General features: G+C 56.0%; 1 protein-coding gene across 33 annotated transcripts in view; it reads right to left on the reverse strand.

The window, feature by feature from the left end:
- The window catches only part of MAD1L1 (mitotic arrest deficient 1 like 1), a 423997-nt gene extending 398605 nt beyond the window's left edge, over window positions 1-25392 (reverse strand). For 6 of the 33 annotated variants that reach the window (XM_077995973.1, XM_077995957.1, XM_077995967.1 and 3 more), the window contains exons 1-10: window positions 25288-25392; window positions 22915-23094; window positions 22360-22522; window positions 17901-18041; window positions 15076-15255; window positions 11901-12025; window positions 10597-10678; window positions 8469-8599; window positions 8197-8311; window positions 5379-5440 (exon numbers count right to left, since the gene is read on the reverse strand). In XM_077995973.1, the coding sequence (XP_077852099.1) occupies window positions 5379-5440; window positions 8197-8311; window positions 8469-8599; window positions 10597-10678; window positions 11901-12025; window positions 15076-15255; window positions 17901-18041; window positions 22360-22509 (986 nt within the window). In that variant the 5' untranslated portion in view covers window positions 22510-22522; window positions 22915-23094; window positions 25288-25392. Of the gene's footprint in view, window positions 1-5378; window positions 5441-8196; window positions 8312-8468; window positions 8600-10596; window positions 10679-11900; window positions 12026-15075; window positions 15256-17900; window positions 18042-22359; window positions 22523-22914; window positions 23095-25287 lie in introns of those variants that run through there. The other 27 variants (XM_077995965.1, XM_077995959.1, XM_077995968.1 and 24 more) reach the window with 13 other exon arrangements.
- Window positions 25393-27680: the final 2288 nt, after the last annotated feature.

A 27680-nucleotide genomic window follows, 5' to 3' on the forward strand; every position in this document is an offset into this window, starting at 1 on the left:
ATTAATGAAACCCAAGGAGTGGGAAGTACGAGCCTCGTTTAATAGCCTATCAGTCAGAAGTACAGCTGACGTCAGTGACAGGGGAAGGGAAGAAAACAGCAAAATGAAGGAGAGATGCCGGCCCACTACTTGCACCTGGAATCTGAAGGGGGCATAGACGTGTGGGACTGGGCCCCGACCCAGCAGGAGCTGATGGAACTCCAGGTGGAGAGTGTGCAGATGAGGCTGCAGGACACCCAGCTGGTGTCGTCTGGAGAACTGCTTGGTGTGCGGGAAACCTTCCAGTATCTGGTGTCAGAGGCTGTGTGAGAGCAGAGGGGCAAAGAGTTCATTTTTCCTCTTACAATGTCTCCATTTTTCTACATCAGGTGATCTTTAATGTCTCAGTTGCGTCTTAAGCCTCTCAGTGTACAAATCTTACACAGATTTTCTTATATGCATCCCTAATATTTCATGGACTTTGATGCCATCATGTGTGGTATGTACTTCCAGTGGCTCACTGCTAGCATACAGAAATGTAACCTATTTTGGTACATTGTCCTTGTAACCTGTGACCCTGTAAACCTCACGGTTTAGTCCTACTGGCTTGTCATTGATTCCCTGGGAATTTCTATACATAATTATGATGTCTCCAGGTACAGTTTTACTTTCTCCTTTCCAGTCTGTCCATCTTTTCTTTTTGCTTCCCTAACTATAATGTTGAAGATCTCCAGCACAGTGCAAAAAGGGATGATGGGAACAGACATCTTGCCTGGTGTCCGTGTCAGGGATGCAGTCAGTCTCACCTTGTATTATATCAGCTGTGGTTTTCTGCAGGTGTCTTTTACCTGGTTGAGGAATTTCTCTTCTCTTCCTAGCTTGCTGAGAATTTCCAATCACAAACAAGTTTTGGATTGTTACAAATGGTTGTGCTGCTCTCCTACGGAGATGGCCTGCACCCCCTTTCATTCTACTGCAACAGGTGATTTTCCAAAGAGAAGCACCCTGCATTTCCAGATGGCCTCCAGCCTCACGCCATCTTTCCCACTGGCCTCTCTCTATTACTCCTCCTCCTCCTCCTGTGCCCCTGAGGTCTTGCCTAGATTGACACATACCTCAAAGGCTGTGTGCTGGCATCCACTTTCCTCACCCACAAATCATTCCCCAAGACAGATCATGCTCCTGGGAGACCAAGCTGATCACATCGCTGCCTCCAGACACACGCCTCGCACTGCTGCTAACTCCCTCAGCCCAACTCCCAACACCCTAAGGGTGAGGGTGTCCACACCACACTCCCGGCACTGGCATCCTGCCCTTCCCCACGTGTGTTCACGCAGTGTCCCTCCCTGCCTGTGACTTCAAAGTCGTAGAAACTAATATGCCCCCGGCCCGCATGACCCGGTGTGCTGCACATGTCACATGTGCCCAGGCCTGTGTGACACATAAGGACCTCGTGCCACAGGGTCTTCCCATGGTTTCACTGATTCACCCCAGCCAACTCACCCAGCCTCCTCTCCTAAGACCTAAGAAGCCCCACATGGGGAAGAAGGTGACCAGGCCACTCTCTCCTAGGGCTCAGCCAGGGTTCATCCAAGCCCGGGGCGAGGCTGAAGAGCCCTCTGAGGACTGCAGGACATCAGCACCCTGTCCTTAGGGAAGGGCCTGCGCAGAGGACGTCTGGCCTCAACGCCAGGATCTCACAGCCCACGGGCCTGAGGGCCCCAACACACCGGTCAGAAACAAGGCAGGCATGGGTCAGCCAGAAGCACCCCCTGAAGGCAGTCAGGAACAGCGGCCAGAAGCCCCTCACATCCCCATCGACCCAAACCCCGGTGTCAGCAAGCAAGTCCCATGGTGGGACAACAGCAGGTCCACCAGGCCAGAGAGACCCAAGGGAAGCCGCTGTGGGAAGGATCACCAAGGCAGGGGCGCCACCTAGTGGCAGCAGCTCCTCTGCACCCACGGGGCCGGGGCCTCGGCAGGCCCCAAATCCCAACACAGCATGGGCCCGGAGGCACGCAGACGCCAGCCCAGCCAGCACAGGCCCAGGGCACTCCCAGCCACAGAGCCCTCTGCTTCCAGGACATCTGATGTCACCTCAGGTCCCCATGGCTGGGAGGAGGGGGATCCCCGAGCTCGCCCACAGAGGCACACATGTCTCCACACACGAACGGCAAGTGCACTCAGCCCTCCCATGGGGACCACAAGTGGCAGCTGTGGCACCTGTGGCACCTGTGGCCCCCATGGCCCCCACAGTCCCAGCTTCTCACCACATCTGTGTCCCTGCTGCCCACTTCATCACCACATTCAATGTTGCCAGACATGGGCTTCCAAAATCATAAGACCTGCCCAAACCTGGTCCCTACAATCAGAAAAGCAAGCCCAGGGCATGTGGGGCTTACCCAGAAATGCACTTTGGTTTTTGTTTTTGTGTTTTAGAGACAGGGACTCACTCTGTCATCGGAGTGCAGGGGTGCAGTCACAGCTCACTGCAGCTTGACCTCCTGGGCTCAGGTGATCCTCCCACCTCAGCCTCCTGAGTAGCTGGGACTACAGGTGCGCACCACTGAGCACAGATAATTTTTTCTTTTTTTTGTACAAACAGGGTCTCAACTACGTTCCCCAGGCTGATCTCAAACATCTAGGCTACAGCAATCCCCCGGCTGCAGCCTCCCAAACCACTGGGATTACAGGTGTGAGCCACTGTGCAGAGCCAGAAACGCACACGGTTACCAAACCATCCCGGTGATTCTATGAGCTGTATTCAGGACCGCCAGCCTGCATTCCCATGGACTGCGACATAAGCAGCACCCCCACTGATGTCGACTGTGAGTCACCCGAGATCAGGCCCTGATGCAGACCACACTCAGACAACCGCCCTGTGGAGCACAATGCGGTGAGCGGCGGGAGCCCTGAAGGGGCCCAGGCACGGCAGGCAACCCAGCACATGAGGAAACCTGCCCTCTACCAGGCCCATGGCCAAGGCCAACGCAGGAGACCAGGAGTCGACCCCCACAGCGAAGACGGTTCCATCCGCCTTCCTGGCCATCAGCCTCCGGCTGCTCAGAGAGGACGCTCACACCAGCCCTCTCCAACTCACAGGGCCCTCCACAAACAAAGGATTGCGTCGGATTTTCACACGCAGTGGGGGAGAAGAGCTCCATGTCTCCCTTTCAATAAAGGGAACACTGGCCCAGAGCAGCACAGTGACTTGACACCGGTTTTACTGTTGCGAGGAGTGGGAGGGTGGGTTGAATCGAGCCTCCAAAGCACTATCTGTTTTCCTCATCAAAGCTGCAGGACACCACACACGCATTCCACTTGCCTCCCGCCCACTTTTAAGCCGGTGGTTGGCACAGGCAGCCCACCTCCACCAGTCCTGCAGACCAACCCCTCCTCTCCCTCATCCAGGGCCTGGCCACCAGGGAGGGCAGAGTGAACACGGAACACACAGGCAGGCAGCACCCCCAGGCCAGCTTGCCCTCACACTGGCCACACCCAGGCAGCACCCCCAGGCCAGTTCGCCCTCACACAAGCCACGCCCAGGCAGGGCGCTCAGATGCGCGAACAGGGCCGAAAGGAGCAGCAGTACTTTGTAACCAACCAGAGACAGCAGCCAGCTGCGCCAGGGCTACGTGCCTGACTGACACCCAGTGCTCCAGGGCAAACTGCACACTTGACCCTCCCACAGGGCCAGGCCCTCAGGCACGTGGGGGCCTCTGATGTCCCTTCACAGGAAAGAAGTCACGAAGGTTTCATCTGGCCAGAGTATTCCTAGAAGCAGAACGGTCACCTTCCAAGCAATTAATAAGCCCAGAGAACAGACAGAAGCACAAAGCATTTAGGCCCCACTGAGGCGGCCCTACAGAAGCCTGTGTTCTACAGGGGGAGCTCAAGAGGAGACAGCAGCCCGGGCCGTGCTCTGACTTAGCAAAGCTCAAAGAAAATGAAAGGGCACTTTCAGGTGACAGAGAACTGAAGCCAGTAATGCTGATGAGAAGGTAGTGGAGCCCAGGACTAGCAGTCGGATGCTGTGGTCAAAGATAGCTCTTTCAGACAGTCTCATTCTCAGCTTAGTCTCCAAGAGCATCAGGAAAGACAGGCAAGAAGCGGGAAGCCTTGAAATCTCACAAGCAAACACAAGAGGCTGCCTCGGCACCAGCACCACAGGCCCCAAGCCCCGGGCTCCGATGGCTCCTTCAAAAGCACCGCTCCTGTACCTCCTGGAGACCTGGCGCACACAGGGCAACCACACAGAGGGGTCCAGACCAGAGCTGCCAGGAGGCGGTCACCTGCAGGGGCCCAGCGGCTGAAGGGCAGGGGCCAACTGAGCAGCTGCTGGAGAAAGATGAGCGCAGGGCCCTGGGATGGATGGAGCAAGACAGACAGGACCAGACCTGGGAACGGTCCTGCCCTCTAAGAATGCCATCCCCAGCACCCAGGGTGGTCCCCCGGCAGCTCCACCCCACATCCCTCCACCCACATGCTGGCACTCAGCTTGGCACAGACTGGCTGAAGAGGCTGCTACAAGAACCAGACAATCGTCTTCCACTATGGTGGGTGAGAACCATTTGGATCTGTGTTCCTGCCCAAACCTCATGTTGAAGTGTAATCCCCAGTGCTGGAAGTGGGGCCCAGTGGGAAGTGTTTGGATCGTGGGCGGATCCCTCACAGCCTGGGTCTGTCTTCATGACAGGGAGTTCTCATGAGATCGGGTTATTTAGAAGTGTGTGGCACCTCCCTCCCAACGCTACTCACACTCGCTCTCTCTCTCTCGCACACACTCTCACTCCTGCTTTTGCCACGTGGCGTGCCTGTTCCCCCTTCACCTTCCGCCACGACTGAAAGCTCCCTGCGGCTTCACCAGAAGCCAAGCAGATGCCAGTACCACGCTTCCTGTACAGCTGCAGAAGCGTGAGCCTATTCCACCTCTTCCCTTCATAACTACCCAGTCTCCAGTACTTCTTCACAGCAATGCAAGAACAGCCTAATACGGTGGGTTTTTCTTAATTCTAAAAACTCAGTTCATCTCCATGGGTTACAGTTCCCTAATATGAATGATTTCCCCCAAAAGCAATTACTTCCTCAGTATACACCAAAAAGAGTCTTTTCACAAAGCCCACAATGCAGGGCAATCAGATGCCTGCCACTGGTTTGCTGTGGATATTCTGCTTCTCAATGAAGATGTTACTAAGGCTTCAGCAGGATGAGTCGCCCGGCTCCACTGCCCCACCCGCTGGGAAAGGCCTCATTAAACCTGAGCAGCCGGGACAAACACCCCCCACCAGCCACAGAGATGCCTGGCTGGAGACAGTGCCAGGGAGCCAGAGGCTGGCTCTGCTCTTCCCCAGCGACCCTTCAGAGAAGGCGGGACCCCGGAGGCACCTGCCCCTCCCTACCTGATGCTCAGGCCCGTGGTCTGGTCCAGTCTCTCCCAGCTTTGCAGCTTGGCCAGCAGCCTCTGAAAAGACAACAAAAGCACGGACCCCATCATTGCCTGCCACAGGATTATCACATAAGACTGACAACAACGACCACGGCGCTAAGTCCCTGACCTCTCCGGAGAGCCTGCCCTCATCTCTGAGCTGAGTGCTACATGCTCCAAGTCTGCCCGGACGCAGCCGGGTTATTATTCCCCAACTGCAAAAGCCACACTGGCGCTTCCTGCCTCACTCCTTCCTGGCCCTGTAAATTCAAGTACACACCCCAGCAAGCTAAATGCAACGTGTGGCCGTGGAGGGAGAAGGCAGACAGCCCCAGAAATGATCCTGGGGTTGACTGTGCCCCAGGGAGCAGCCTCAGGTGCTCGAGCCATGAGGACTCACCCCTCCCCCATCTTCCAGAGGCTCCTTAGGGAGCCAGGCCCTGGAGCAGACAGACTCAGTCCTGGAGCCAAACTTCCCCCCATCAAACAGCAGACCAGGACCAACAGGCCCCAGGAGAGGAGGGCAGCCACCCTGGAGCATGGAGGAAGATGACATCACTGCCTACAGGCCAGCGTGCCCCTGTGTCACACACCTGTCCCATGCTGAGCAGCACCCCAAAGAGGTCTCATGGCCCTTCCAGGATGGAAGCAATCTGAGAGCAGGGACTCTGTGCCTTTGTTCTGGCCTCGCTTCACCTCCACCCAGTGCCGAGCACCGTGCTGTTATCAACGCTCCACTCGGCAAGTCAGGTATTCTCAGAGCCCCTCCTACGCGCAGGCACGCGCTTGACTAGTAACTATACAACAGCCAACGCTACAGAACATTCACTACGTGCCAGGCACTGCTCTGAGCACTTCACATAGACTCAAGTGAGCCTCACAGTCCCGACGAGGCAGGCACCAGCACCGCTCCTCCCTGTGCAGATGGGGAGACGGACAGGGCGGCGAAGGAGCTGGCCCAGGGACGCGGAGCAGCGCAGACGGGGAGACGGACAGGGCGGCGAACGAGCCGGCCCAGGGACACGGAGCAGCGCAGATGGGGAGACGGATGGGGCAGTGAAAGGAGCCGGCCCAGGGACGCAGAGCAGCGCAGATGGGGAGACGGGCAGGGCGGCGAAGGAGCTGGCCCAGGGACCAAGCACCCAACCACGGAGTGTAGCTTGAGAGCCCCAACTCTTCAACCATCAAACAATAAATTACACGGCGGCCAGAGAGAAAAAGGATGTCGCGTGGGAGCTGTCTTTTCAGGCTAAGCTCCTATAGAACCCAGCACCTGAGAGAAGAGTCCCTGCCGGACACCCCCGCTGGCAGGGTAGGTCACAGGGCCAAGGCCCCGAAAGGACTCTGGCTGTATTGCAGCTCTGAAGAGGGCAGAGACCCACACCACCCAAGGGGGACTCTGCAAGTGGCCAGCCTGACAGGTGGGCAGCTGCAGAGCGCTGCAGATGGAGTCTGCTCTCCTGCCAGGCCACACAACCACCAGAGAAAGGTGGCACAGGTGTGCCAGGCACAGAGGGGAGCGGCTGTGGCCACAGGGAAGTGGCGTGAAGGACAGAGGACCCGGGCAGGGGCCAGAAGGCCTAAATTCTGGACCAAACTTGCTGTGCACCAGGCAAGAGAGGGAGCTTCTCTGAACCTGTCTCCTCCTCTGCCTGCAACATGACTGCAGGATGCTTTCCGGCACTGACGTCTTCCCACCAAGTGCCACAGTGGAGGCAGAAGACCCCCAGCACGGGGCCCCGCCAGCCCTGGTGCTCACAGTGTCACCCGCACTCTGACTCACCCTCTGTACCAGTTCCCTGCTGCAACTGAAACAGATCACCACAAACTAAGTGCCTTCAAACAACACAAATTGGTGCGGCACAGAGGCTCACGCCTGTCATCTCAGCACTTCAGGAGGCAAAGGCGGGAGGATCACTTGAGCCCAGGAGTTCAGGACCAGCCTGGGCAACACAGGGAGATATCGTCTCTACAAAAAAAATTTTAATATTTAAAAATCCCGGCCGGGTGCGGTGGCTCACACCTATAATCCCAGTACTTTGGGAGGCAGAGGCAGGTGGATCACGAGTTCCAAGAGATCAAGACCATCCTAGCCAACATGGTGAAACCCTATCTCTACTAAAAATACAAAAATTAGCCAGGTGTGGTGGCGGACGCCTGTAATCCCAGCTACTCAGGAGGCTGAGGCAGGAGAATCACTTGAACCTGGGAGGCGGAGGTTGCAGTGTGCCAGGATTGTGCCCCCGCACTCCAGCCTGGGGAGAGAGCGAGACTCCATCTCAAAAAAAAAAAAAAAAAAAAAAGCCCACAAATGTACTATTTTACAGTACTTTAGTTCAGAAATCCAAAATGGGTCTCCCCAGGCTGGAATCCTGGTGACGACAGGGCTGTTTTCCTTCTGCAGGTTCCGGTGGAGAGTTCACTTCCCTGCTCTTTCCAGCTTCCAGAGGCGCCCACATTCCCTGGCTTGTGGCCCCTCCTCCATCTCCACACCCAGCAAGAGCTGCCAAGTCCGTCTCACGTCACTCTGAGCCGCCAGGATGGCCCAGGAGCCCGTCCCTGACGTGGGCCAGCAGACCAGTGACCTCATTCGCCCTGCCACAGAAGGTGCTGTGTTCACAGGCTCTGGGGATGAGGCAGGGAACTCTCTGGGGACCACGACTCTGCCTCCCACCCCATCACAGCAGCCTCCATCTTGTAGGTGAGCAGCTGTCGGTGTGACCACAATACCGAGGCTCCTCCAGACAGGGCAGAGGACACCCACAGGAACCGCACACCACACAGGCCCTCACCTCGTTCTCCAGCTCCAGGCCAACCAGCGTCTCCTGCATCTTCTCCTGGCGCCCCAGCTTCCTCTGCAGCCCTTCCAGCTCTTCCTGGAGCAGCCCGTTGGTCTCTCTCATCTCCCTGGCAGTGCCACAAAGAGTCACTCAAATAGCCACACACCCTAGGGAGAAGGCCAAGAGCCCGGGAGCCCTGCCCCTACAGCGTCTGCACAGTGGGCTCCATGCGCACAAACCCAGACTCACTCAAGGCGGCTACCCCATCTCCCGCAACCCCTCACCGCAGGTGCATGCTCTCCTCCCGCAGCTGCTTCAGCTCCCGCTCCAGCCTAGGGAGCCGCACCAGCTCTGACTTCATGTTCTTCACAATCGCAGCATCCTGCTCTTGCAGGGACAGCTTCTGCTCCAGATCCTGATGGAGGCCAGGGACAGAGAAGAGGAAAATGAGCCACGAAGAGACCTGGAGAAAATCACACACACACGGCTAAGAGAAACAAGTCGGTGTGCAACAGCTACACGCACTGCAGGATCCAACCACAGGACGTTCTCGGAAAGGCGGGGGTTGTCAGGGGCTCAGAAGGAAAGGCAGGGATTGACTGAGGGAGCAGAGAGGATTTTTAGGCAGTAAAACTTTTCTGTGTGACACTCTAATGGCAAATATAGGACATTTTACATTTGCCCAAACCATACACTGTCCCACTCCAAGAGTGACCCTCACGGGACCCGTGGACTCTGCATGACACTGATGTGTCCAGGCAGGTTCATCACTGTCACACATGCTTCACTCTACCGGTGAGGCTGGGTGTGTGTGTGCATTGGGGTGGGGGGGAGCAGGCAGTACACAGGGCAGGTTCGCCACCGTCACGCATGCTCCACTCTACCAAGGGAGGCTGTGTGTGCGTGGAGTGGGGAGCAGGCGGTACACAGGGCAGATTCATCACCATCACACATGCTCCACTCTACCAAGGGAGGCTGTGTGTGCGTGGAGTGGGGAGCAGGGGGTACACAGGGCAGATTCATCACCATCACACATGTTCCACTCTACCAGGGGAGGCTGTGTGGGAGGCAGGGGAGCAGGGGGTACACAGGGCAGGTTCATCACCGTCACACATGCTCCACTCTACCAGGGTAGGCTGTGTGTGTGTGGTGGTGGGTGGAGCAGGGGGTACAAATGAGCTTTACCTTCTGCTCATTTTGCTGTGAACCTAAAACTGCTCTAGAAAATACCATCCATTAAAAATTAAAGTCACTGAGGTCACGAAGTTCCTCCGCTAAACTGTTCCCAGATCCTCAGCAGCCTCCATGCCTCAGGACTCCCCTGTGGGAGGCCTTCCCGGGCTACACCAGAGGCCTGGAAGCTGCTTCCAATACTGAGCCTCAGCATCCACTCCAGGGCAGCTCTTCCCAGCACCGTCCTCCCAGTCCCCTGCACGCTGGGAGCTGGCATGCACACCACACACCGCAGAGCTGCTGTGCTCCCCACCTGGCCTCAGGGAGCTCTCCAGGAGCAAAAGTCTATCTCAGGTCTGGTCCAGGATGGCACTCCATGGGAAAACACCCCCCTCCTCCCGTGTCAAGCCCACTTCTGACGCTCTAGTAGCACATGTGTAAGGGCTCAGTCTTTCAGTCAGTGAGGACAGGCTTCTGCGGACGGTACCCAGGCCCCTTGGGACACAGACAGCTGGCATCTGTGAGCAGCAAGTCACTGAACAGGCAGAGTGTGAAACCACAACCAAACCAGCCGGCCATCTGACAAACACTAACACAGTTCATCGCCTTGCCAGCCAGCCAATCCTGAGAGGTGGGCTGAGGACTGCGAGGGGCCAGGGAACACCACTGGGAGGGGACGCGGCAGAAGCTAGGTTGGGGGTGCCAGTCAGCTCTGCAGCCAGGAAGAGCTGGTGTGAAGCGTGGAGGTGAGGGTGCACAGGGGCCAGAGCACAGGGTCTGGAGGCTGCTCTCCAGGCAACAAGAGGCAGGAGAGGGATCCGGAGTCAGCATCTCCCTGGCCCATCCTCCACAGGGAAATGGCACAGCCTGAGCTTGAGGCAGACGCCCTGAGAGACCCAGCTCCAGCTGTGCAACTGTGGGCAGATTTCTCAACCTCTCTATGCCTGTATCTTCTTCGCACACTCATCAGCACTTGATGTCATCACACACACGGACATTTCCTCTTTGTGTTTGTGGTCAGTCTCCCTCCTCTAAAATACACGCTCCCTGAGAGCAGAAGCATCTGCCTCATTCACCACGGCATCGCTGGTGCCCAGTACAGTGCTCAGCACACAGGGCAGAAGCGAACCTCACAGGAGGCCCACGGAGCTCGGCACCAGCGCAGAAAGGCCAACAGGAGCAGGCGAGTCAAGGCCACCACAGGGATGTCCACAAGGCCCCTGACACAGAGCGACTCACTTTAATCTGCTGCTCGTGGTCTGCTCTTGCTTCCTGGCTGGCCTGGAGTTCCTGGATTTTCTGATTGGCTTCCTGCCATTTTCTATTGAAAGAAAAATACATCACATACAGAAACAGGCATGTGGCAAGGCCAACAATTCTCCTCAGCCTGAGACCCGCCCCAGCACAGACCCACGCACATTCATTCCCACCCCAAGGTTCAGGACCCCCTCTCCGGCACAGACCCCCCACACATACACTCCACTGCACGGGTACCCCAAGGTCCCAGGCCCCAGCCCCTGCGGGCTGTCTCTGCAGCCTCAGGCTGCTCATTCGGAAGGGTGCATAGTGAGCCCAGGCCACCTGCAAGGTCCTCTCCAGCAGTGGCACCCCCAGCTCTCACCTGCCTGCAGCAACTCCCAGCCCTGGTGCAGCTGCGGCAGGGCCCCACCCAGGAATGACCTCTCCTCTCCACTACGAAACTAGAACTCTACTAAAACAGCATTTGCTGAGGGAAGGTTCCAAGTCTAAAGGAGATGCCCAGTCTTCTGACCACACCTCCAGACAAGGCTCTCCCGTCTATACCTCGGCTGAGCCCAGCCCTGTGCCTGGACACCCCTTCCCAGCAGCGCCCCCTCTACCGCCAAGGCACATGGCGCTGCCCTCTGAACCTAGCCCTCAGCAGGGCACGGTGGCTTAGCCTGGGATCCCAGCACTCCAGGAGGCTGAGGCAGGAGGATCATTTGAGGCCAGGAGATCAAGACCAGTCTGGGTGACAAAGCGAGATGGCCATCTCTACAAAACGTTTTTTAAAATTAGCCAGGTGCAAAATTAATCCCAGCTACTCGGTGGCTGAGGCAGGAGAATCACTGAACCCAGGAGGCGGAGGCTGCAGTGAGCCAAGATGGTGCCATTGTACTCCAGCGTGGGTGACAGAGCGAGACTCAATCTCAAAAAAAAAAAATCAGCCAGGTGTACTGCACATGCCTGCAGTCCCAGTTACTCTGGGTGCCACTGCACTCCAGGCTGGACGACAGAGTGAGACCTTGTCACAAAAAATAAAGTAAAATCTAGCTCTGCAGGAGCCCTCTCTAAGAAGGAGGAGGAGGAAGTTGCTGCCCCCATTTTGCTCCAGGAACATCAGGACACTTTCTGGGCTCATGGTCCTGGCTCCAGAGGCCTCAGCGTCTGCCCCTCTTGACTGTCTGTGAATTAGGACAGCACCCGGGAGTGCATCCACAACCCACCCAGCCACCAAGAGAGAGGTGGCGTGCACGCCCCCACACGTGGCCCGACCCCCGACCCCACACCCTGGCCCCGCCCACTTGTGCTGCAAGTCCAGCTGCTCCTGCAGCTCCTGCTTCTCCGACTCCAGGCGCTTCACCCGCATCTCCTGGTCCATCACGCTCCACTGCAGTTCCGAGATCCTCCCCTTGAGTGCGCTGATGGTCTAAAAGCAGAGGGGGCCAGAGAGCCACTCAGTGAGTAGAGCCCATGCATGGAAGGAGCACATGGAGGTGAGAAGAGCGGACAGGCACCACCCACATGCTACAACCAAGCAGGAGGCAGAGGGGCAGAGGAATAGGGGGCAGAGGGGCATCAGGCAGAGGGACAGAGGGTAGGGGGACAGACGGCAAGCGGGCGAGGGGGACAAGGGGAGCAGAGGAGCAGAGGGCCAGGGGGCAGAGTCACCTCCTTCTGGAGGATGCGGGTCCAGGCAGGCACTCACACGCAAGGCCCACCCTCCTCCTGGCGCTCCAGAGCAGCACAGCCCAGAGCCTGCAACGAGCCATGCAGGAGCTGACTGAGGAGACCCAGGCCCCAGCCAGGGCCCCTGGAAAGGAGGCTTGGTAAGGCGGCTTCAGAAGCAAAAGTCCTCACCAGCCAAGATGGGCCTGGACTCTCAGGCCTGGCACCTGGCAGTCTCTGTGCCAGTGCTGCATGCTCCCAAAGTCCCACCAGGCATCCACATACCCACCACACCATCATTTTGGTCTTCCCTCCAATAGTGGCTCCTGTCGTCCCTCCCCAGCCACCCCAATGCTACTATGCCGGCTGTTTGCTAATGACATCGCCCTCGAACAACAGCAAGGCACTGGCCAACCAACAGGACAAAGACGGAGGCTGTGCAGGGGGCTAGGCGGTAGCTGTTGGGGAGGCCATGCGCTTGGAAGGGGAGCGCATAGCACAGGCAGGAGCACCCCTGGGGAGGCAAAGCCAACAGCCTCTCTGGCAGCCTCCAGGACACCAGGTCTGCCTGACAGCACGGAACCCGCGCGTGACAGAACCGCCACGCTTCATCCTGACCACCCTCACCAGGCAACCTTCTGAGGACCCTAACCCTCTGGAAAAGCTCAGAAAACCCTAGGTGTCCTCAGAGAAAGAGCACGTGGGTCGAGCCAATGTGAGAAGCCGGACAGACCCTGAGAAGCATCACTGTAAGTTAACACAGGGAAATACATGGGCGTGATGTCAGCTCTGGGGACCATGCCCCCAGGGCAGGACAATGGCAAACTCACACAGCAAACAACCTGGGTGGGCCTGGCTGGGTGGCACCCTCCGCAAACAAGGAGGCCACAGCACTCATTTCCCTGTTCCTGAGAACCCGTGGCCAGCTCAGCCCGCTGAACCCTATCACTGCCGTCCACCCCACGACGCTCTGGGAAGGCGCGCATGGGGGCGGTGTGCTCCCAGAATGCCCACAACGGGTACAGTTTACTTCACCCAATGGTGAAGCATTAACCTGGGAGTCAAAAAAGAAGGTATTAAAAACATACTAACAATAAACACATCCTCCCAGAGGTCTTCTGAACTCAACTAATACACACCGGATGCCGGGACCAGGCTGGATGCAGGGCCGAGCCCACCTGCCCGCAGGGGCACCTGTGTTGTAGGGGACGCCGGACAGTTGGCAAGGAAGAGGCACATAAGACAATTCCAGAGTAAGGAGGTTGACAATCAGGGCCCTGTGACAGGAGAAGGCAGCCAAGGCCTAGTGAGCAGGAGGGTTTGCCCTGAGGAGCTGCCACCCTAGCTTAGACGTGACAGGCCAAAGCAGCAGCGCCTGCAGCAGCGCGATTTCCCCTCACGGAGCCCCACCCCACTGGGCACCACCCTGCGGCTCCTGCAGTCTCCCACTCCTCTGCCCCTCGTGGAGTGCTGGGCACGACTCACCCTCCCCCATGGAACCGCAGGTGCCCACAGGCAGCGGGGACAGGGTCTGACCCACCTCCAGCACAGCCCAGCACACAGGAACTGGAACCCAGAGCACGGGCAAGGCAAGAGCAGCTTCTCGGAGGCCAATCACACCTCCTTTCCTGCCAACGTGCCCTCCAGAAGCAGATGGGGGAACAACCTCAACACGCTTCCCCAGCACCACCCACAGAAAGGACGCAGGGCCAGTTTCTGGACCCCTCCAGGACGCTTGCTGCACGCCCACCCCACCCCCACCCCTATGCCAGCAGATTTGCATGTCTCCTCTTGGCACCAGCAATCTTGATCTTCACAGAAAAAGGACAGGAGAGGTCAGAAGATTCCAATTTCCACCAGCGCCCACATCCAGGCTGTTTCTAAAATGCAAGCAACCTTCACCAGGACTGTGGTTCACACAGGCTCCGGTTCAGAGGCAATTCTCCCGACACCATCAGATGCCTGTAGACCTTGCGGATAGTCAAAGAAATGCAAATCCATTCGTGCCTACTTAAGCCTCCTGACGAAAGAACAACTATTTCCAGAAAAGACCACCATCCACGACAGGGAAGGCTGCAGGGAAACTGGAGCCCTCAGCCGGGGCTCTGAGAACAACCGCTACAGAGACCGCCATCGCTGGGGACCTTATAGCCCAGGCCTAGGGGTCTGTCCAAAGTCAACAGAAGCGAAGGCTGCATAGATACACAAGTGAACACAAACACACTAAAAGTCCATAAATGACAAAAAACGGATTCATCAGCCTTCAAAATTCATAATTACAAATGCAAAAAAACTGCTTAACTTTTTTTTTTTTTTTTTTTCAGACAGAGTCTCACTGTGTTGCCCAGGCTGGAGTGGAATGGCGTGACCTTAGCTCACTGCAACCTCCACCTCCCCGGTGCAAGCGATTCTCCTGCCTCAGCCTCCCGAGTGGCTGGGACTACAGGCGCCCGCCACCACACCCAGCTAATTTTTGTATTTTTAGTAGAGATGGAGTTTCACCATGTTGGCCAGGCTGGTCTCCAACTCCCGACCTCAGGTGATCCACCCACCTTGGCCTCCCAAGTGCTGGGATTACAAACATGAGCCACCACGCCCAGCCCAAGTGCTCAACTTTTTAATTGAGAACTATAGAATGGAAAATTAATACTTCTACTGATTACAACTATGCAAAAAACGCAGCTGTCCGTGTGGGAAGCACAATTAATAACACAGGCGCGGCGCTGCAGTGGTGAACAAGAGCATGCATTCCCTCTCCTCAGGAAAACAGTGCCAGGAGGGCAGTCCCCGCGGAGCGGAGGCCCCGCTCACCTCGCCGGCCTGGGCCAGGCTGTCCTCTTTCTCACGAAGCCTCTTGCTGGCAGCGTCCAGGTTCTGCTGACACTGCCTGTTGCGCTCCAGCTGCTCCTGCATCTTCTCCTCCGCCCCAGCCTCCCGCTCCTGAAGCTGCCGGATGCGCGTCAGGAGCTCCTGGTTGCGATCAACCTCGCGCTGTCAAGAGAGCAAGAGTCAGATGCCATGTGCCACCCACGGGAGGGTCAGCGGGGAGCCCTCACCCCCACGCCTCTCTCAGAACAGGCCGAGGCGCAAAAAAGAGGTGAGCAGGACGCATCAGCCAAGTCAGCGGCAGAACCAGGATGGAACCTGGGACCCAGCTCCAGTGCCGGCGCCCCCGCTGAGGCGCCATGACGGTGAGCACTGTGCAAAGTCAGGACTCCCAGGACGGGCACTTGGCACAGATCACACACACATTCATCACACCGTCTGCTCAGCAGTTGCCTCTGCAGGGAGAGGGAGCACGGGAAATCTACAATTCAGCATTGACCTTGGGGAGAAGCTGAGCTTTCACAGCACCAGCAAATCCTGTCTAACTTCACTCTGGCCGGCACTGAAATGAGCTGGCACTCCCCCAGCGAGCAGCCGATGGGGCAGAGACAGGTGGCGTGAGCAGGAGGCTGCGGACAGAAGCAGTTTACACTGGGCTCAAATCTGCCACACATGCACACCATCTCACACAAACCTCCAGAGCCACCCCCCCGACTGGCCTTGGGGAGGCTGCGTGGCTCTCACTGGTTGGGATGGGACATAACCAAGAAGCACGCTCAGACCTCCTGACTCTAATGACCCGCAGGCCCTGCAAGTTCACTGCCAGGTACAAGAGTCCCAGGAGGTGAAGGCGGTGAGTCCTGATGGAGCCCAGCACTCTGGGACCCTCTCGCCCTGCCTTCCTCGGGAAGCTCCAAGCACTCCCCCTGAGCCCAGGGAGGAGTATGAGCTTGTGCTGTCCTCATCTGGGGTACTCCAGCCCAAAGCCCAGGAGAGGTGTTACAGAGGTGGCTGCCTTCTGAGAGAGGCTGACCCGCACCTCGGAGGGACTCTAGCCCTTGTGAGCTGCAAGGGCTGCCTCACAACAACCAAGAGACTCTTCTGTGATGCAGAACAGGAGCTGGGGTTGGCATGGGGCTCCGCTCAGCACCATCACAGCCAGATGGGGCACCAGGCCCGGGACTGCCAGTCCTAGTGCAGACAGGGCAGCCAGCAGGTCGCCGGACTTCAGACACTTAGGTCTCAACCCCTAATAGGTATTTCCAGGTGGAACTCCAAGGAACAATTGGAAGACTACTGGTTCCAACTGTTCCTGGGATCCTGTGCAGCTGTGTCTGTGGGCAAGGAAGGAAAGTCCTGCTAGAAGGTGGCTGGAGCTCAGCAAGGAGCCCCAAGTGTAAGCTCACTCACCTGCATTCTTGGATTTCCCCAAGAAAGGGCCCCCGGAGACCCTACAATGACTCCTCCCTCAATACAACATTTGTGAGTACCCATAAAATGCCATAAGCTGCGCCACACAATGGAGATCCTAGGCGGAGTCAGGTGGGCCCTGCCCTCAGGGACTCTCGGCCCCAGAGGAACTCCAACAGCTGCACACTCCGTTCCTCCTGCCTGAGAGCCACAGCCATGCCATGAGCACGCTGCCTCCAAACTAATGACCTGGTGCCACCTCTCTACCCCTAACAAGGGAACCTCAATAGTTAGGGAGATTCCTGTGGCCTCTCCCTCCCCTTCCCACCAATTCCTCCAGGACTGTCCCTCCTAGGACCCACCCAGGCCGTGAGCAAAAGCCCCACCTCTCAGGGAAAACAGCTCTCAAAGCAGCAATGGAGCCAAGCCTGAGGCTGTGGCCCCCACCCCATGGCACCTCAGGCTCACTGAGCCCACACAACGCACCACAGCCAGGATCTGCAGGCCAGGGGCAAGGAATCCAACCAGCATCACACCCCGGAAGACGTGAGCTATTTTTCTAGGGCCTAGGAGAGTGTGTGAACAAACCGCACGATGCCAGGGAGGGGCTAGACATCTACCCGCCGAAAGAGGGCACACAGGCCAAGGAGACTTCCCGCCCAATACTCTGCCTGAACCTTGGCAGCATTTCCACAACTGATCAGCACTGACCGAAACGCTGGCAAAGCGCTATTCATCAGAGCAGAGGGAATTCGCACACTCAGTGGAAACCTAATTCCCTCCCCAAGGACAGGGTGTTTTCCCTGCTGCCCTGGGTGAGCCAGGAGCAACACACAGCCACCAGTGAGGCCGGCACCCTTCGCTAGGGCCCTCCAACCCAAAGGCCCAGCATGGACCGGGACCCTGTTCCACCCCGTGACCTCCTAAGCCTGTCCCTCCTACACCACTCGGCATTTCTGTCAGACCTGCATTCCAATTCTTCCAGAGGGAAGAGGAAACCAGGAGACCCAACAAAGGAATCTGTGCCGGCACTGCAGCCTCACTGAACAGACACAGCAAGTGTTCCCATTTCATGCCATCCTCCTCTAGGACAGCAAGCATAACCAATACCTGCCCCACAGCATGCGTGGCCTCAGAAGGAATGTCCTGGCAACCGTGACACAGGGCATGTCAGGCTTCCAGTCAGCTGGGTTCTGATTTCCTACGGCCTGGCAGGTACCATGCACAGCCCCCTTGCTCCCAGGGGCTGCGATCTGAATTCTTATAACCTGGCAGGTACCGTGCACAGCCCTCTTGCTCCCAGGTACTGGGATCTGATTTCTTACGACCTGGCAGGTACGGTGCACAGTCCCCTTGCTTCAGTGGCTGGCTGGGCTGACCCTCGCCCCACGTGAACCCACCTCGTAGTTCCTGGCACTGGTGCTCGCCGCTCTCTCCAGCTCCACTCGAGCCCTCTTGTGACTCAGTTCCATCTGCATCTTCTCCCGCTCCACCTGGATGAGGTGAGACTTCGAACGGATCTGCTCTGCTCTTTCCTCCAGCTGAGAGGGACATACCCAAAGAAAAACAGAATGCTCAGTGACTGCATCAAACAAGGTTGAGTGACTCAGTGCAGCGGACACATCTCTGAGCACCCATTCCCGCAGGTCCTGTGATAATTCTTGATGTGCCCCAGCTACCGGGCCCCAGGCAGGGGAACCGGGGAGTGGCAGGCAGTGGGAAGGTGAAAAAGCTTAGGAAGAGGAAGACGTCTTTTGAGATGACATTAAGCATATTAGTGAACGCAATGGCCTCGAATGCCACCCATTTATTTACCAGCCAATGGCTCTGTGGGTCAGAAGTCCAGACGTAGGTGGCTGCGTTCTCTGAACAGGGTCTCCCAGGCTAAAAATCAATGCAGTCGACCAGGTCGTGTTCTCAGGTAGAGCTCAGCATCCTCTCACAAGCTCACAGGGATGGAGAATGAGGTCTCCTTCCCGACCAGCTGCCAGCCCAGTACGGCCATCCACTCCTAGGAGCTGCCCACATCCCTTGCCACATGGACCTCTCCCTCTCCAAAATCAACCACGTCCAATCTCCCTTGTAAAATCCCGCTCCTGCCATGTCTCTGACTGCTCCGCCTCAGATGTCTGGACTGAGACTTAAAGGGCTCTGGTGAGCAGATCAAGCCCACCCAGGGAGTGGATCAAGTCCACCCAGGTAATCTCCTTATCTCAAGGTCAACAGATCTGAGACCTTAATTACATTTGCACAATCCCACAATGATACCTAGTCAGTATCGACTTAAACCTGGGAGGCAGTAGGAAGGTGAGTGTGCACTAGAGCCTGGAATCTGGGGGCCCTCTCAGAAGCCTGCCTACCACACAGGCCTAGTGATTACAGGTGAGCTGAGCCTCACAGAGCCCCAGAAGACTTGCCAAACAGTTCCAGAGTCGGCCTTTGGGTACGACCTGCTCAGCTGGAGGAAAAGGCAGTCACCAACTCTTCATATAGCCCAGAGCCTTGCAGTGCAGCATCTCTCAGCACTTAACAAATGCAGAGTCTCAGGCTACACCCCAGATCTATTCAATCAGAATCTTCTCTTTAGGTTGGGCGCAGTGGCTCACGCCTGTAATCCCAGTACTTCAGGAGGCCAAGTCGGGTGGATCACTTGAGGCCGGGAGTTCAAGATCAGTCTGGCTAACATGGGGAAACCCCGTCTCTACTAAAAATACAAAAATTAGCCAGCGTAGTGGTGCACACCTGTAATCCCAGCTACTCAGGAGGCTGAGGCAGGAGAAATGCTTGAACCCAGGAGGTGGAGGTTGCAGTGAGCCAAGATCACACCACTGCACTCCAGCCTGGGTGATAGGGCAGGAGTTCGTCTTGGAAAAAAAAAAATCTAGGCCAGGCACGGCGGCTCATGCCTGTAATCCCAGTAGTTCGGGGGCCAAAGTGGGTACATCACTTGAGGTGAGGCGTTCGAGACTAGCCTGGCCAACATGGTGAAACCCTGTCTCTAGTCAAAACTACAAAAATTAGCCGGGCATGGTGGTACGCACCTGTAATCTCAGCTACTCCGGAGGCTGAGGTGGGAGAATCACTTGAACCCAGGAGACGGAGGCTGCAGTGAGCCAACATTATACCACTGCACTCCAGCCTGGATGACAGAGTAAGACCCTGTCTCCAAAAGAAAAAAAGAAACTTCTTTTTAAACACATTCTCAGGGCGTTCACATGCACGTGAAAGTTTGATAAGCACCAGAGTAGAGTGGTGGTTCCCAGTGAGGGCCAGTTTTGCCCCTGGGAACATCTGGCACTGTCTGGAGACACCTGACTGTCACAGAAGGGTGGTCATATGTGTGTGCTGCTGGCTGGCATCCAGGGGGTAGAGGCCAGGGATGTTGTTCAACAGCCCACAATGCACAAGAAAGTCCTGAGAAAAAAAGAATTACCCAACCCAAATGCCAAGCATGCCAAGGCTAGGAAAGCCCGGGACGGGGGAGGGAAGTTTCTCTGTCCTCCCACCTGTGTTCTCTGGTGGCCCAAGCCCACGCTTCCTTTCTTACTATGTTACCGTGTCTCGATTCCCAGCTGCCGCTGTTTGGGCATTCCTAAGACTGCCCTTCAAACTCAGCAGCCTTCCTGGTCTCACTTCTGTGTCTGCAGTCAAACCTGAGCCTCTCGAGAAGGGTGGGCACCCCACCTGCAGGGGGCACGACCGGCAGGGACCAGGAGTCCCAGACACACCTGATCCGTGTGCCACCTCTGCCTGGAGCTAACTACAACTGAAAGACAGCAACTGAAAGCTTGCCCTTACATTAAATCAACACAGATGTGTGATAAACCAGACAGCACACATTCCCCGGCCTGCCATGGACTCCAGGCCCTCTCTGCCATGCCGGGGGCTCAGCAGGAGAGAAACAACCACAACAAAGTCCAGAAACGGGATGTGACAGGGGCCAGGGACCAAGGCTGGGCTCACCGACATCACTCTGCTCGCCACCTCGCTCTGACTACCGCACCCCATCACAGATCCCCTCACCGAAAGGCCCTTAACAGTGAGCACTGGGGGCCTCTCAGGTCCAAGACAGACTAGAATCCCAAAGCTTTGACAGATAGGCCAAGAGGTCCCAGACATTTGCAACAAGGAAATTACAGCATTTCAGACCAGAGTTGCCAACTCTGTCATCCAGGCTGGAGGGCAGTGGCGTGATCTCAGCTCACTGCAACCTCTGCCTCCTGGGTTCAAGCGATTCTCCTGCCTCAGCCTCCCGAGTAGGTGAGATGACAGGTGTACGCACCCGCCTAATTTTTGTATTTTTAGTAGAGATGGGGTTTCACCAAGTTGGTCAGGCTGGTCTCAAATTCCTGACCTCAAGTGAACCACCCACCTCAGGCTCCCAAAGTGCTGGGATTCTAGGCGTGAGCCGCCGCAACCAGTTCAGAGTTGGCAACTTCTAATTTTGCCAGTGATAAAAACAACAACCATCTATTACCTTCATAATTTCATAAAAGAGCATTTACATATACATATCACATATATACATACACACACATATATATGTGACCTAATCTCAGAATACAAAACTGTCCTCATGAAGAAACGGCAGTAAGCAAGCTAGCAGCCAGCATTCTTTTTTTTTTTTCTTTTTTGAGACGGGGTCTCGCTCTGTCGCCCAGGCTGGAGTGCAGTGGCGCGATCTCGGCTCACTGTAAGCTCCGCCTCCCGGGTTCACACCATTCTCCTGCCTCAGCCTCCCGAGCAGCTGGGACTACAGGTGCCACGCCCAGTTAATTTTTTGTATTTTTAGTAGAGACAGGGTTTCACCATGTTAGCCAGGATGGTCTCGATCTCCTGACCTCGTGATCCGCCCATCTCGGCCTCCCAAACTGCTGGGATTACAGGCGTGAGCCACCACATCCAGCCACAAGCTAGCATTCTAATAAACACATATTAATTCAATTATGCAACAAAACAAATGCACACACACACAGCTTTACCAAATGCAGCAGGGCCTCATCTGGGCTCTGAGAGCACAGGAAGCCAGAGCCTCCTCTAATGGGCACAGGACTACAGAATGGCTCTGGGGCCTGCAGCAGGGACTGGGAAAGAGGGTCCAGGCAGAGGGGTCTAGAGGAGCCTGTGCAGCCACAGGGCCCAGGCAAGGCTGGAGACACTACTTGCCAGCACTCCCCAGCACTCCACTCCCCACCACTCGGGGGCCCCGTTATCCCAGCCCCACGTGGGGCTGGGCCCATCACTCTTTGGATCCTGAAGTCCTTCAGGAGACCTGAGTCCTCTGCAGTTGTGTCTACAGTGAGCAATCCCCCAAGAACTTGTAACGAAACCAAATACAACTATTTTATAGAAGAAATCCGTAAAAATCACCCCAAAATCTGAAAATGGCCCTCTACAGCCTGAGACCACAAAACATCCCGTCCTTCTGCTCACGGCTGTGGCTTTGTCTCTGGGCTGCCGGGCACTCCCGCACTGTGTTTCCGACACAGCCTGCCCGACGGTCCTGCTGCTCACACTCCCAGGCAGTTTGGGTTCTGTCCTCAATTAGATGAACGAACTGGCTTTCCGATCCTATCACCAGGGTCTGTGGGTGCACTTGTGTGAATGCAATGCTGAGCGCCAGGCCCACTCAGGGTGCTAACAAGGCAGGCCTTCGAGCCAGGATGGCTCAGGGCCCCAACTAGCCTCCAGCTACTGCCCCAAAACGAGAAGTGGCCACAGTGAGGCCTGGAAGATGAGCAGCTGGTCTCTAGGCTGAGCTAATACTGACCCACCTCAACTACAGAACACTTGAACAGGCCCTGCCTGGGCCCAGGGGTCTCCCCAGAGAAGACTCCCACCCAGGCACATGCCACTCACCTGCATGCTCTGCTGGTACTGCATCTGCAGAGAACCTGGGGCCGAGGTGGAAATATCCAGTCCAGATCCTCCCTCCACCCGCTGAGAGATGAAGTTGTTCAAAGATCTCAGGGTGGATAAAACCGTGGTGTTTTCCCCCAGGTCTTCCATGGTTGCTTTCCTTCTGGGAACAGACAAAGGACTGGTCAGGGCCAGCCTTTCTACGTGCCATCAGCTGTGCAGTCAGCGGGGCCTCTGGACATCCCCACTCCCCTAACGCTCATTGGAGCCCATAATACACCAGTGTCTGTAACCACATTCTTCAAAGGCAACTGGGAGCCATGCTGCCAATTTACCAGACAAAAAATGGAAGCAAGAAAGCATGCCACCAAATCCCCGCCACCGAGCCACCGACTGAGTCTCAGCTGCACACAGACAGCTGGCGCCCAAGAGGCGGAGCTCAGCACTCAGGTGGCACATCCTCCCACAGCACTGTAAGAGGGTTCTCCAGAGAGACAGAGCCAACAGGACAGAGACAGACACACGAGAGGGGCATTATTAGGGAAACGGACTCACACGATTAGGGAGACTGTCCCACAACAGGCCGTCTGTAAGCTGGAGCCCTAGAAGCCTGGCAGTGTGACACAGTCCAAGTCTGAAGGCCTCAGAGCCAGGGGGTCCGATGGTGTAATTCTCAGTTCGAGGAACTGCTGGAACGAGTCCTGGAGACCAAAGGCCGGTGAGCTTGGAGTGCTGCTGTTGAGGAGAGGAGAAGAAGGGTGTATCCCAGCTCCCGCAGGCAGATGGACACATTCGTCTTTTCTGTTTTTGTCCTCTCCAGGCCCCAGGCTCTTGGATGGTGCCCCCAACACTGGGGGGTGGATCTTCAGCACCTGGTCCACTCAGACTCCCAAGCTCATCACCTCTGGAAACACCCTCACAGGCACACCCAGAAACAAAAATGATGCTTTCCCAGGTTTCTAGAAATTCCTGAATCCAGTCAGCTGATGCCTGAAACTAACTACCAGGAGCACTCACAAAAAAGTCTGGCCTCCTGCCCAGGTGGGATGGCTCACGCCTGTAATCCCAGCACTTTGGGAGGTGGAGGCAGGCAGATCACTTGAGGTCAGGAGTTCAAGACCAGATTGGCCAACATGGCAAAATCCCATCTCTAATAAAATACAAACACTAGCCGGGTGTGGTGGTGCGCGCCTGTAATCCCAGCTATTCAGGAGGCTGTGGCACAAGAAACGCTTGAACCTGGGAGGTGGAAGTTGCAGTGAGCTGAGACCGCACTACTGCACTCCAGATTGGGTAACAGAGTAAGACTGTGCCTCAAAATAAATAAATATTAATTAATTAATTAAGGCCAGGCACTGTGGCTCATGCCTGTAATCCCAGCACTTTGCAAGGCCAAGACGGGCAGATGACCTGAGGTCAGGAGTTCGAGACCAGCCTGGCCAACATGGTGAAACCCTGTCTCTATTAAAGCCGGATGTGGTGGTATGCACCTGTAATCCCAGCTACTCCGGAGGCTGGGACAGGAGAATTGCTTGAACCTAGGAGGCAGAGGTTGCATGCAGTGAGCTGAGATCGCACCACTGCACTCCAGCCTGGACAACAGAGCAAGACACCGTTTCAAAAAATAATAATAATTAATTTTTTAAAAAGTCTGGCCTCTGGGAATCAGAAATGAGGCATGCAACAGTGACAGTAAAGATGATCATCACAGCTGTGCTAATTTTCATTGTTTATTTCTAGTGACATTAATAAGTACTACTACTATTTTCAACTAGGTACTGGAAAGAAAGGTATCTGACATTTCCGAGCACGGAGACTTCTTGAACTTCAGCTTCCTCATCTGTCAACTCATGACAGTGAAATCTACTTGCAAAGTTGTGGGGAATGGGGTCAATATCCCTCAAGTCTTCCACTGCTAGATAATGGGAATGCAGCCGCAGGTTGACCAGCACTACATTTGTAAGCTCAATCTTAACAGGGTGGTGAATCAGGTCTTTTTACACAGATTCTAGAGATGATGAAACTGAAGCTTCAAAAAGTTACAGAACGGAGATTGGGAACTTGGGTCTGTCTGGCGTTGGAAGGCTGAAGACAAGCAGCAGCAAAGAACTTTGCACCCCTAACACCTGCGCTGACGATGGTCTCACGCAGGCCGGCCCACCAGCCCTAACAAGGGGAACAGCCAAGCGCGTTTAACAACCAAAGGTAGAACTCCTGCAGCTGCACAGTTTCTGAGTTTCCATTGAACAAGAACCTCGGCCTGCTGCAAGCAGAGCCCTGAGCTCCCCAGGCTGCGAGCCCCGCAGAGGCAGGCCCGCCTGCAGGGAGGCTCCACAGCCCAATTCCTCCACTGCCCAGAAGAGACCAGGGCGACCCCTGCCATCCCCGAGGGGAAACCGGGCCCACACGCCCCCTTCCTGAGAGCGGGCCCGCGCGAGCCACGAGGATGCCAAGAGCCCCTGCAGCCCCGACTTCTCCACCAGGCGCCAGCTCAGGCCCCTTCCTCGGCGCGCCGGCACCCTAGCCCGGAGACCCCCACGGCGGGCACGGGGACCCCCACGGGGGGCACCCAGACCCCGGGGCTGGGGCCACGAGCACGCGCCCCTCGGCCGCCCGCCCTGGCACAAGGGACGGCTGCGGAAACCCAGGCGAGGGGCCCGCTGTACCCAGCACAGCCCGAAGTGGGGCGTGGGGACAGCGGAGTGGGGACAGGGGAGTGGGGAGAGGAGGAGAGAGGAGGGGAGAGCACAGAGAGGGGAGCGCGCCCATGGGAGACGGGGCGGGCGCGCGGTCCTGAGGCACGGGGTCCAGGGTCCTTGTGCCCCACCCTGGCGGGCACACCCGGTCCGGGCCCTCGGCCCCGCCCTTGCCACCCCCGGGGCCCCAGGACCCCAGAACCCCGCCGCCCGCGAAGGCCGGGCCGCTCACCTCAGTCTCCCGCAGCCCACTTGCCGCCGCCGCTCGGATCTCCCTCCGCTCCGCCCGCGCCCACTTATCGCGACACTTGCGCCTGCGCTCTCGCGAGACCTGGGTGGGAACCGGGCCGTAAAGAACCGAGTCTTCGCACCAGCTGGTCCTGGGGCCTCCGTGCCCGCACCCAGAGCCGCCACCCCCGGGAGACTACACACGGAAAGGACTCGGAACCGAAGGCCGGGCCAAGGCGCAGTCGGGGTCCCCGACCCCGCGCAGGACGCGCTTCCACTAAGGCTTTCGCCTCGCGCCGTAATGTGTGGAATAGCCGCGCCCATAGCAGCCTCCTGCAACAAACTTGCATTGTTGACTCTTCCCAAAATTTTGCTACTCAGTATCAGCTTGAATCAATCCGTTATTTTGCTTTTATCTGGGCCCACTAGAAATGCAATTTATGCTACTAGGCTACCTCCTAATGCTCTGCAAGCCAAGGCACAAAATCCAACGGGGTGAGGTCAGGCCCCACTATTATTACGGTAACCTTCGTCTATCCTTCAATTTGGAGCCTTCCTGAGAAGAGTGTGCCTCCTCTCTTCTTCCCACCTCTGCCCAGTCCCTGGCTTCCCTCTAAGAAGATGCTGTTCCTAAGGGTCTACATTGAATTTTTCTTCTTCCAGAGAAAAAGACTTCCAAGTTGTGTGCCCCGGAAATGAAAGGGAATGAGAACGAGGTGGAGTAGGGCAAGAGAGTCCCTGGACTTAACTACCTGACTGCAACCAGAAATAAAATGAAAAGCCAAAACATCTGGCGGCCGGGCGCCTTGCCTCACGCCTGTAATCCCAGCACTTTGGCAGGCCGAGGCGGGTGGATCACGAGGTCAGGAGATCAAGACCTTCTTGACTAACACGGTGAAACCCCGTCTCTACTAAAAATACAAAAAAAAAAAAATTAGCCGGGCTTGGTGGTGGGTGCCTGTAGTCCCATGTACTCAGGAGACTGAGGCAGAATGGCATGAACCCCGGGAGGTGGAGCTTACAGTGAGCCGTTTCAAGGCACTCCAGCCTGGGCAACAGAGCGAGACTCCGTTTCAAAAAAAAAAACAAGTCAAAACATCTGACCTGCAGTTTCCTTTGGGGAGCTGGACCAAGCCCCAGATCCCTGATGGCGATTCCTGGGTTTCCAGACTTACCGCACTGGTGCTTGGAATTGAATCATAGTTACAGTCAACACACTTCTTGAGGGATGAGTACACCTCCAGGAAATGGCTTTGAGGAAGCCAGTTTTAAAAAAACAAAACTTAAAAGCATGAAAGTCCCTTACAATAATGCAACTTCTATTTTATTAAATATAAAGGTGCGGCCGGGCGCGGTGGCTCAAGCCTGTAATCCCAGCACTTTGGGAGGCCGAGACGGGCGGATCACGAGGTCAGGAGATCGAGACCATCCTGGCTGACACTGTGAAACCCCGTCTCTACTAAAAACTACAAAAAACTAGCCGGGCGAGGTGGCAGGCGCCTGTAGTCCCAGCTACTCGGGAGGCTGAGGCAGGAGAATGGCGTGAACCCGGGAGGCGGAGCTTGCAGTGAGCTGAGATCCGGCCACTGCACTCCAGCCTGGGTGGCAGAGCGAGACTCCGTCTCAAAAAAAAAAATAAATAAATAAATAAATAAATATAAAGCTGCATCGAGTTCCTAGAAGAGTAAAAGAAAATAAACACACCACATCACTGCTTGCTTTGGCAATTACCTTTATGTTCTTGGGAGTCCAGACACAGATACAAATTTCCAGCGAAAACCAAAGCACACCCAGTGCATGAGTAAATTCAGACCATACGTCTTCCCTAATCGCTCTGGGAACTTCTGCTGCTTGAAGAATGCATGAATCTCTAGATTACTCACCAGAAAGAAAGAATTTAATCCCCAGATGGAAATTTCAGATTTTTCTTTTGGTTTGGTTTTTTGTTTTTTCATTTTTGTAGAGACAGTGGGTGTTGCTATGTTGCCCAGGTTGGTCTTGAACTTCTGACTTCAAGAATCCCCCAGCCTCAGCCTTCTGGGATTATAGGTGTGAGTGGCCTCACCCAGCCCCCAGATTTTCTACTTTAAATAGCCACACTAAGAACTGGAAACCTGTGCATGGTGCTCTGGGAGGAGCAGTGGAAAGCCTGTTTCTGTGTGACAGTTTAACAGTCTGTAAGATGAAGTCCCGTCAAGGCACACATGGGCACACCCATCCCTGCCTCAGCGGATTCCTTCTGATTCTTCCCACAGTCTGTCTCTCTTCATCCTTCCATCCTCACCTCTTTCTCTTGATAACTTTCTCTTCACAAATCAATATAGAGGACTTTTTCATTTTCCATGGCCCCTGAACTTAGTTTTGTCATCTCTTTTTGGTTAAAAAGAGAGAGAGAAA

The sequence above is a fragment of the Macaca mulatta genome, chromosome 3 (genome assembly GCF_049350105.2).
Source record: "Macaca mulatta isolate MMU2019108-1 chromosome 3, T2T-MMU8v2.0, whole genome shotgun sequence".
Lineage (NCBI taxonomy): Eukaryota > Metazoa > Chordata > Mammalia > Primates > Cercopithecidae > Macaca > Macaca mulatta.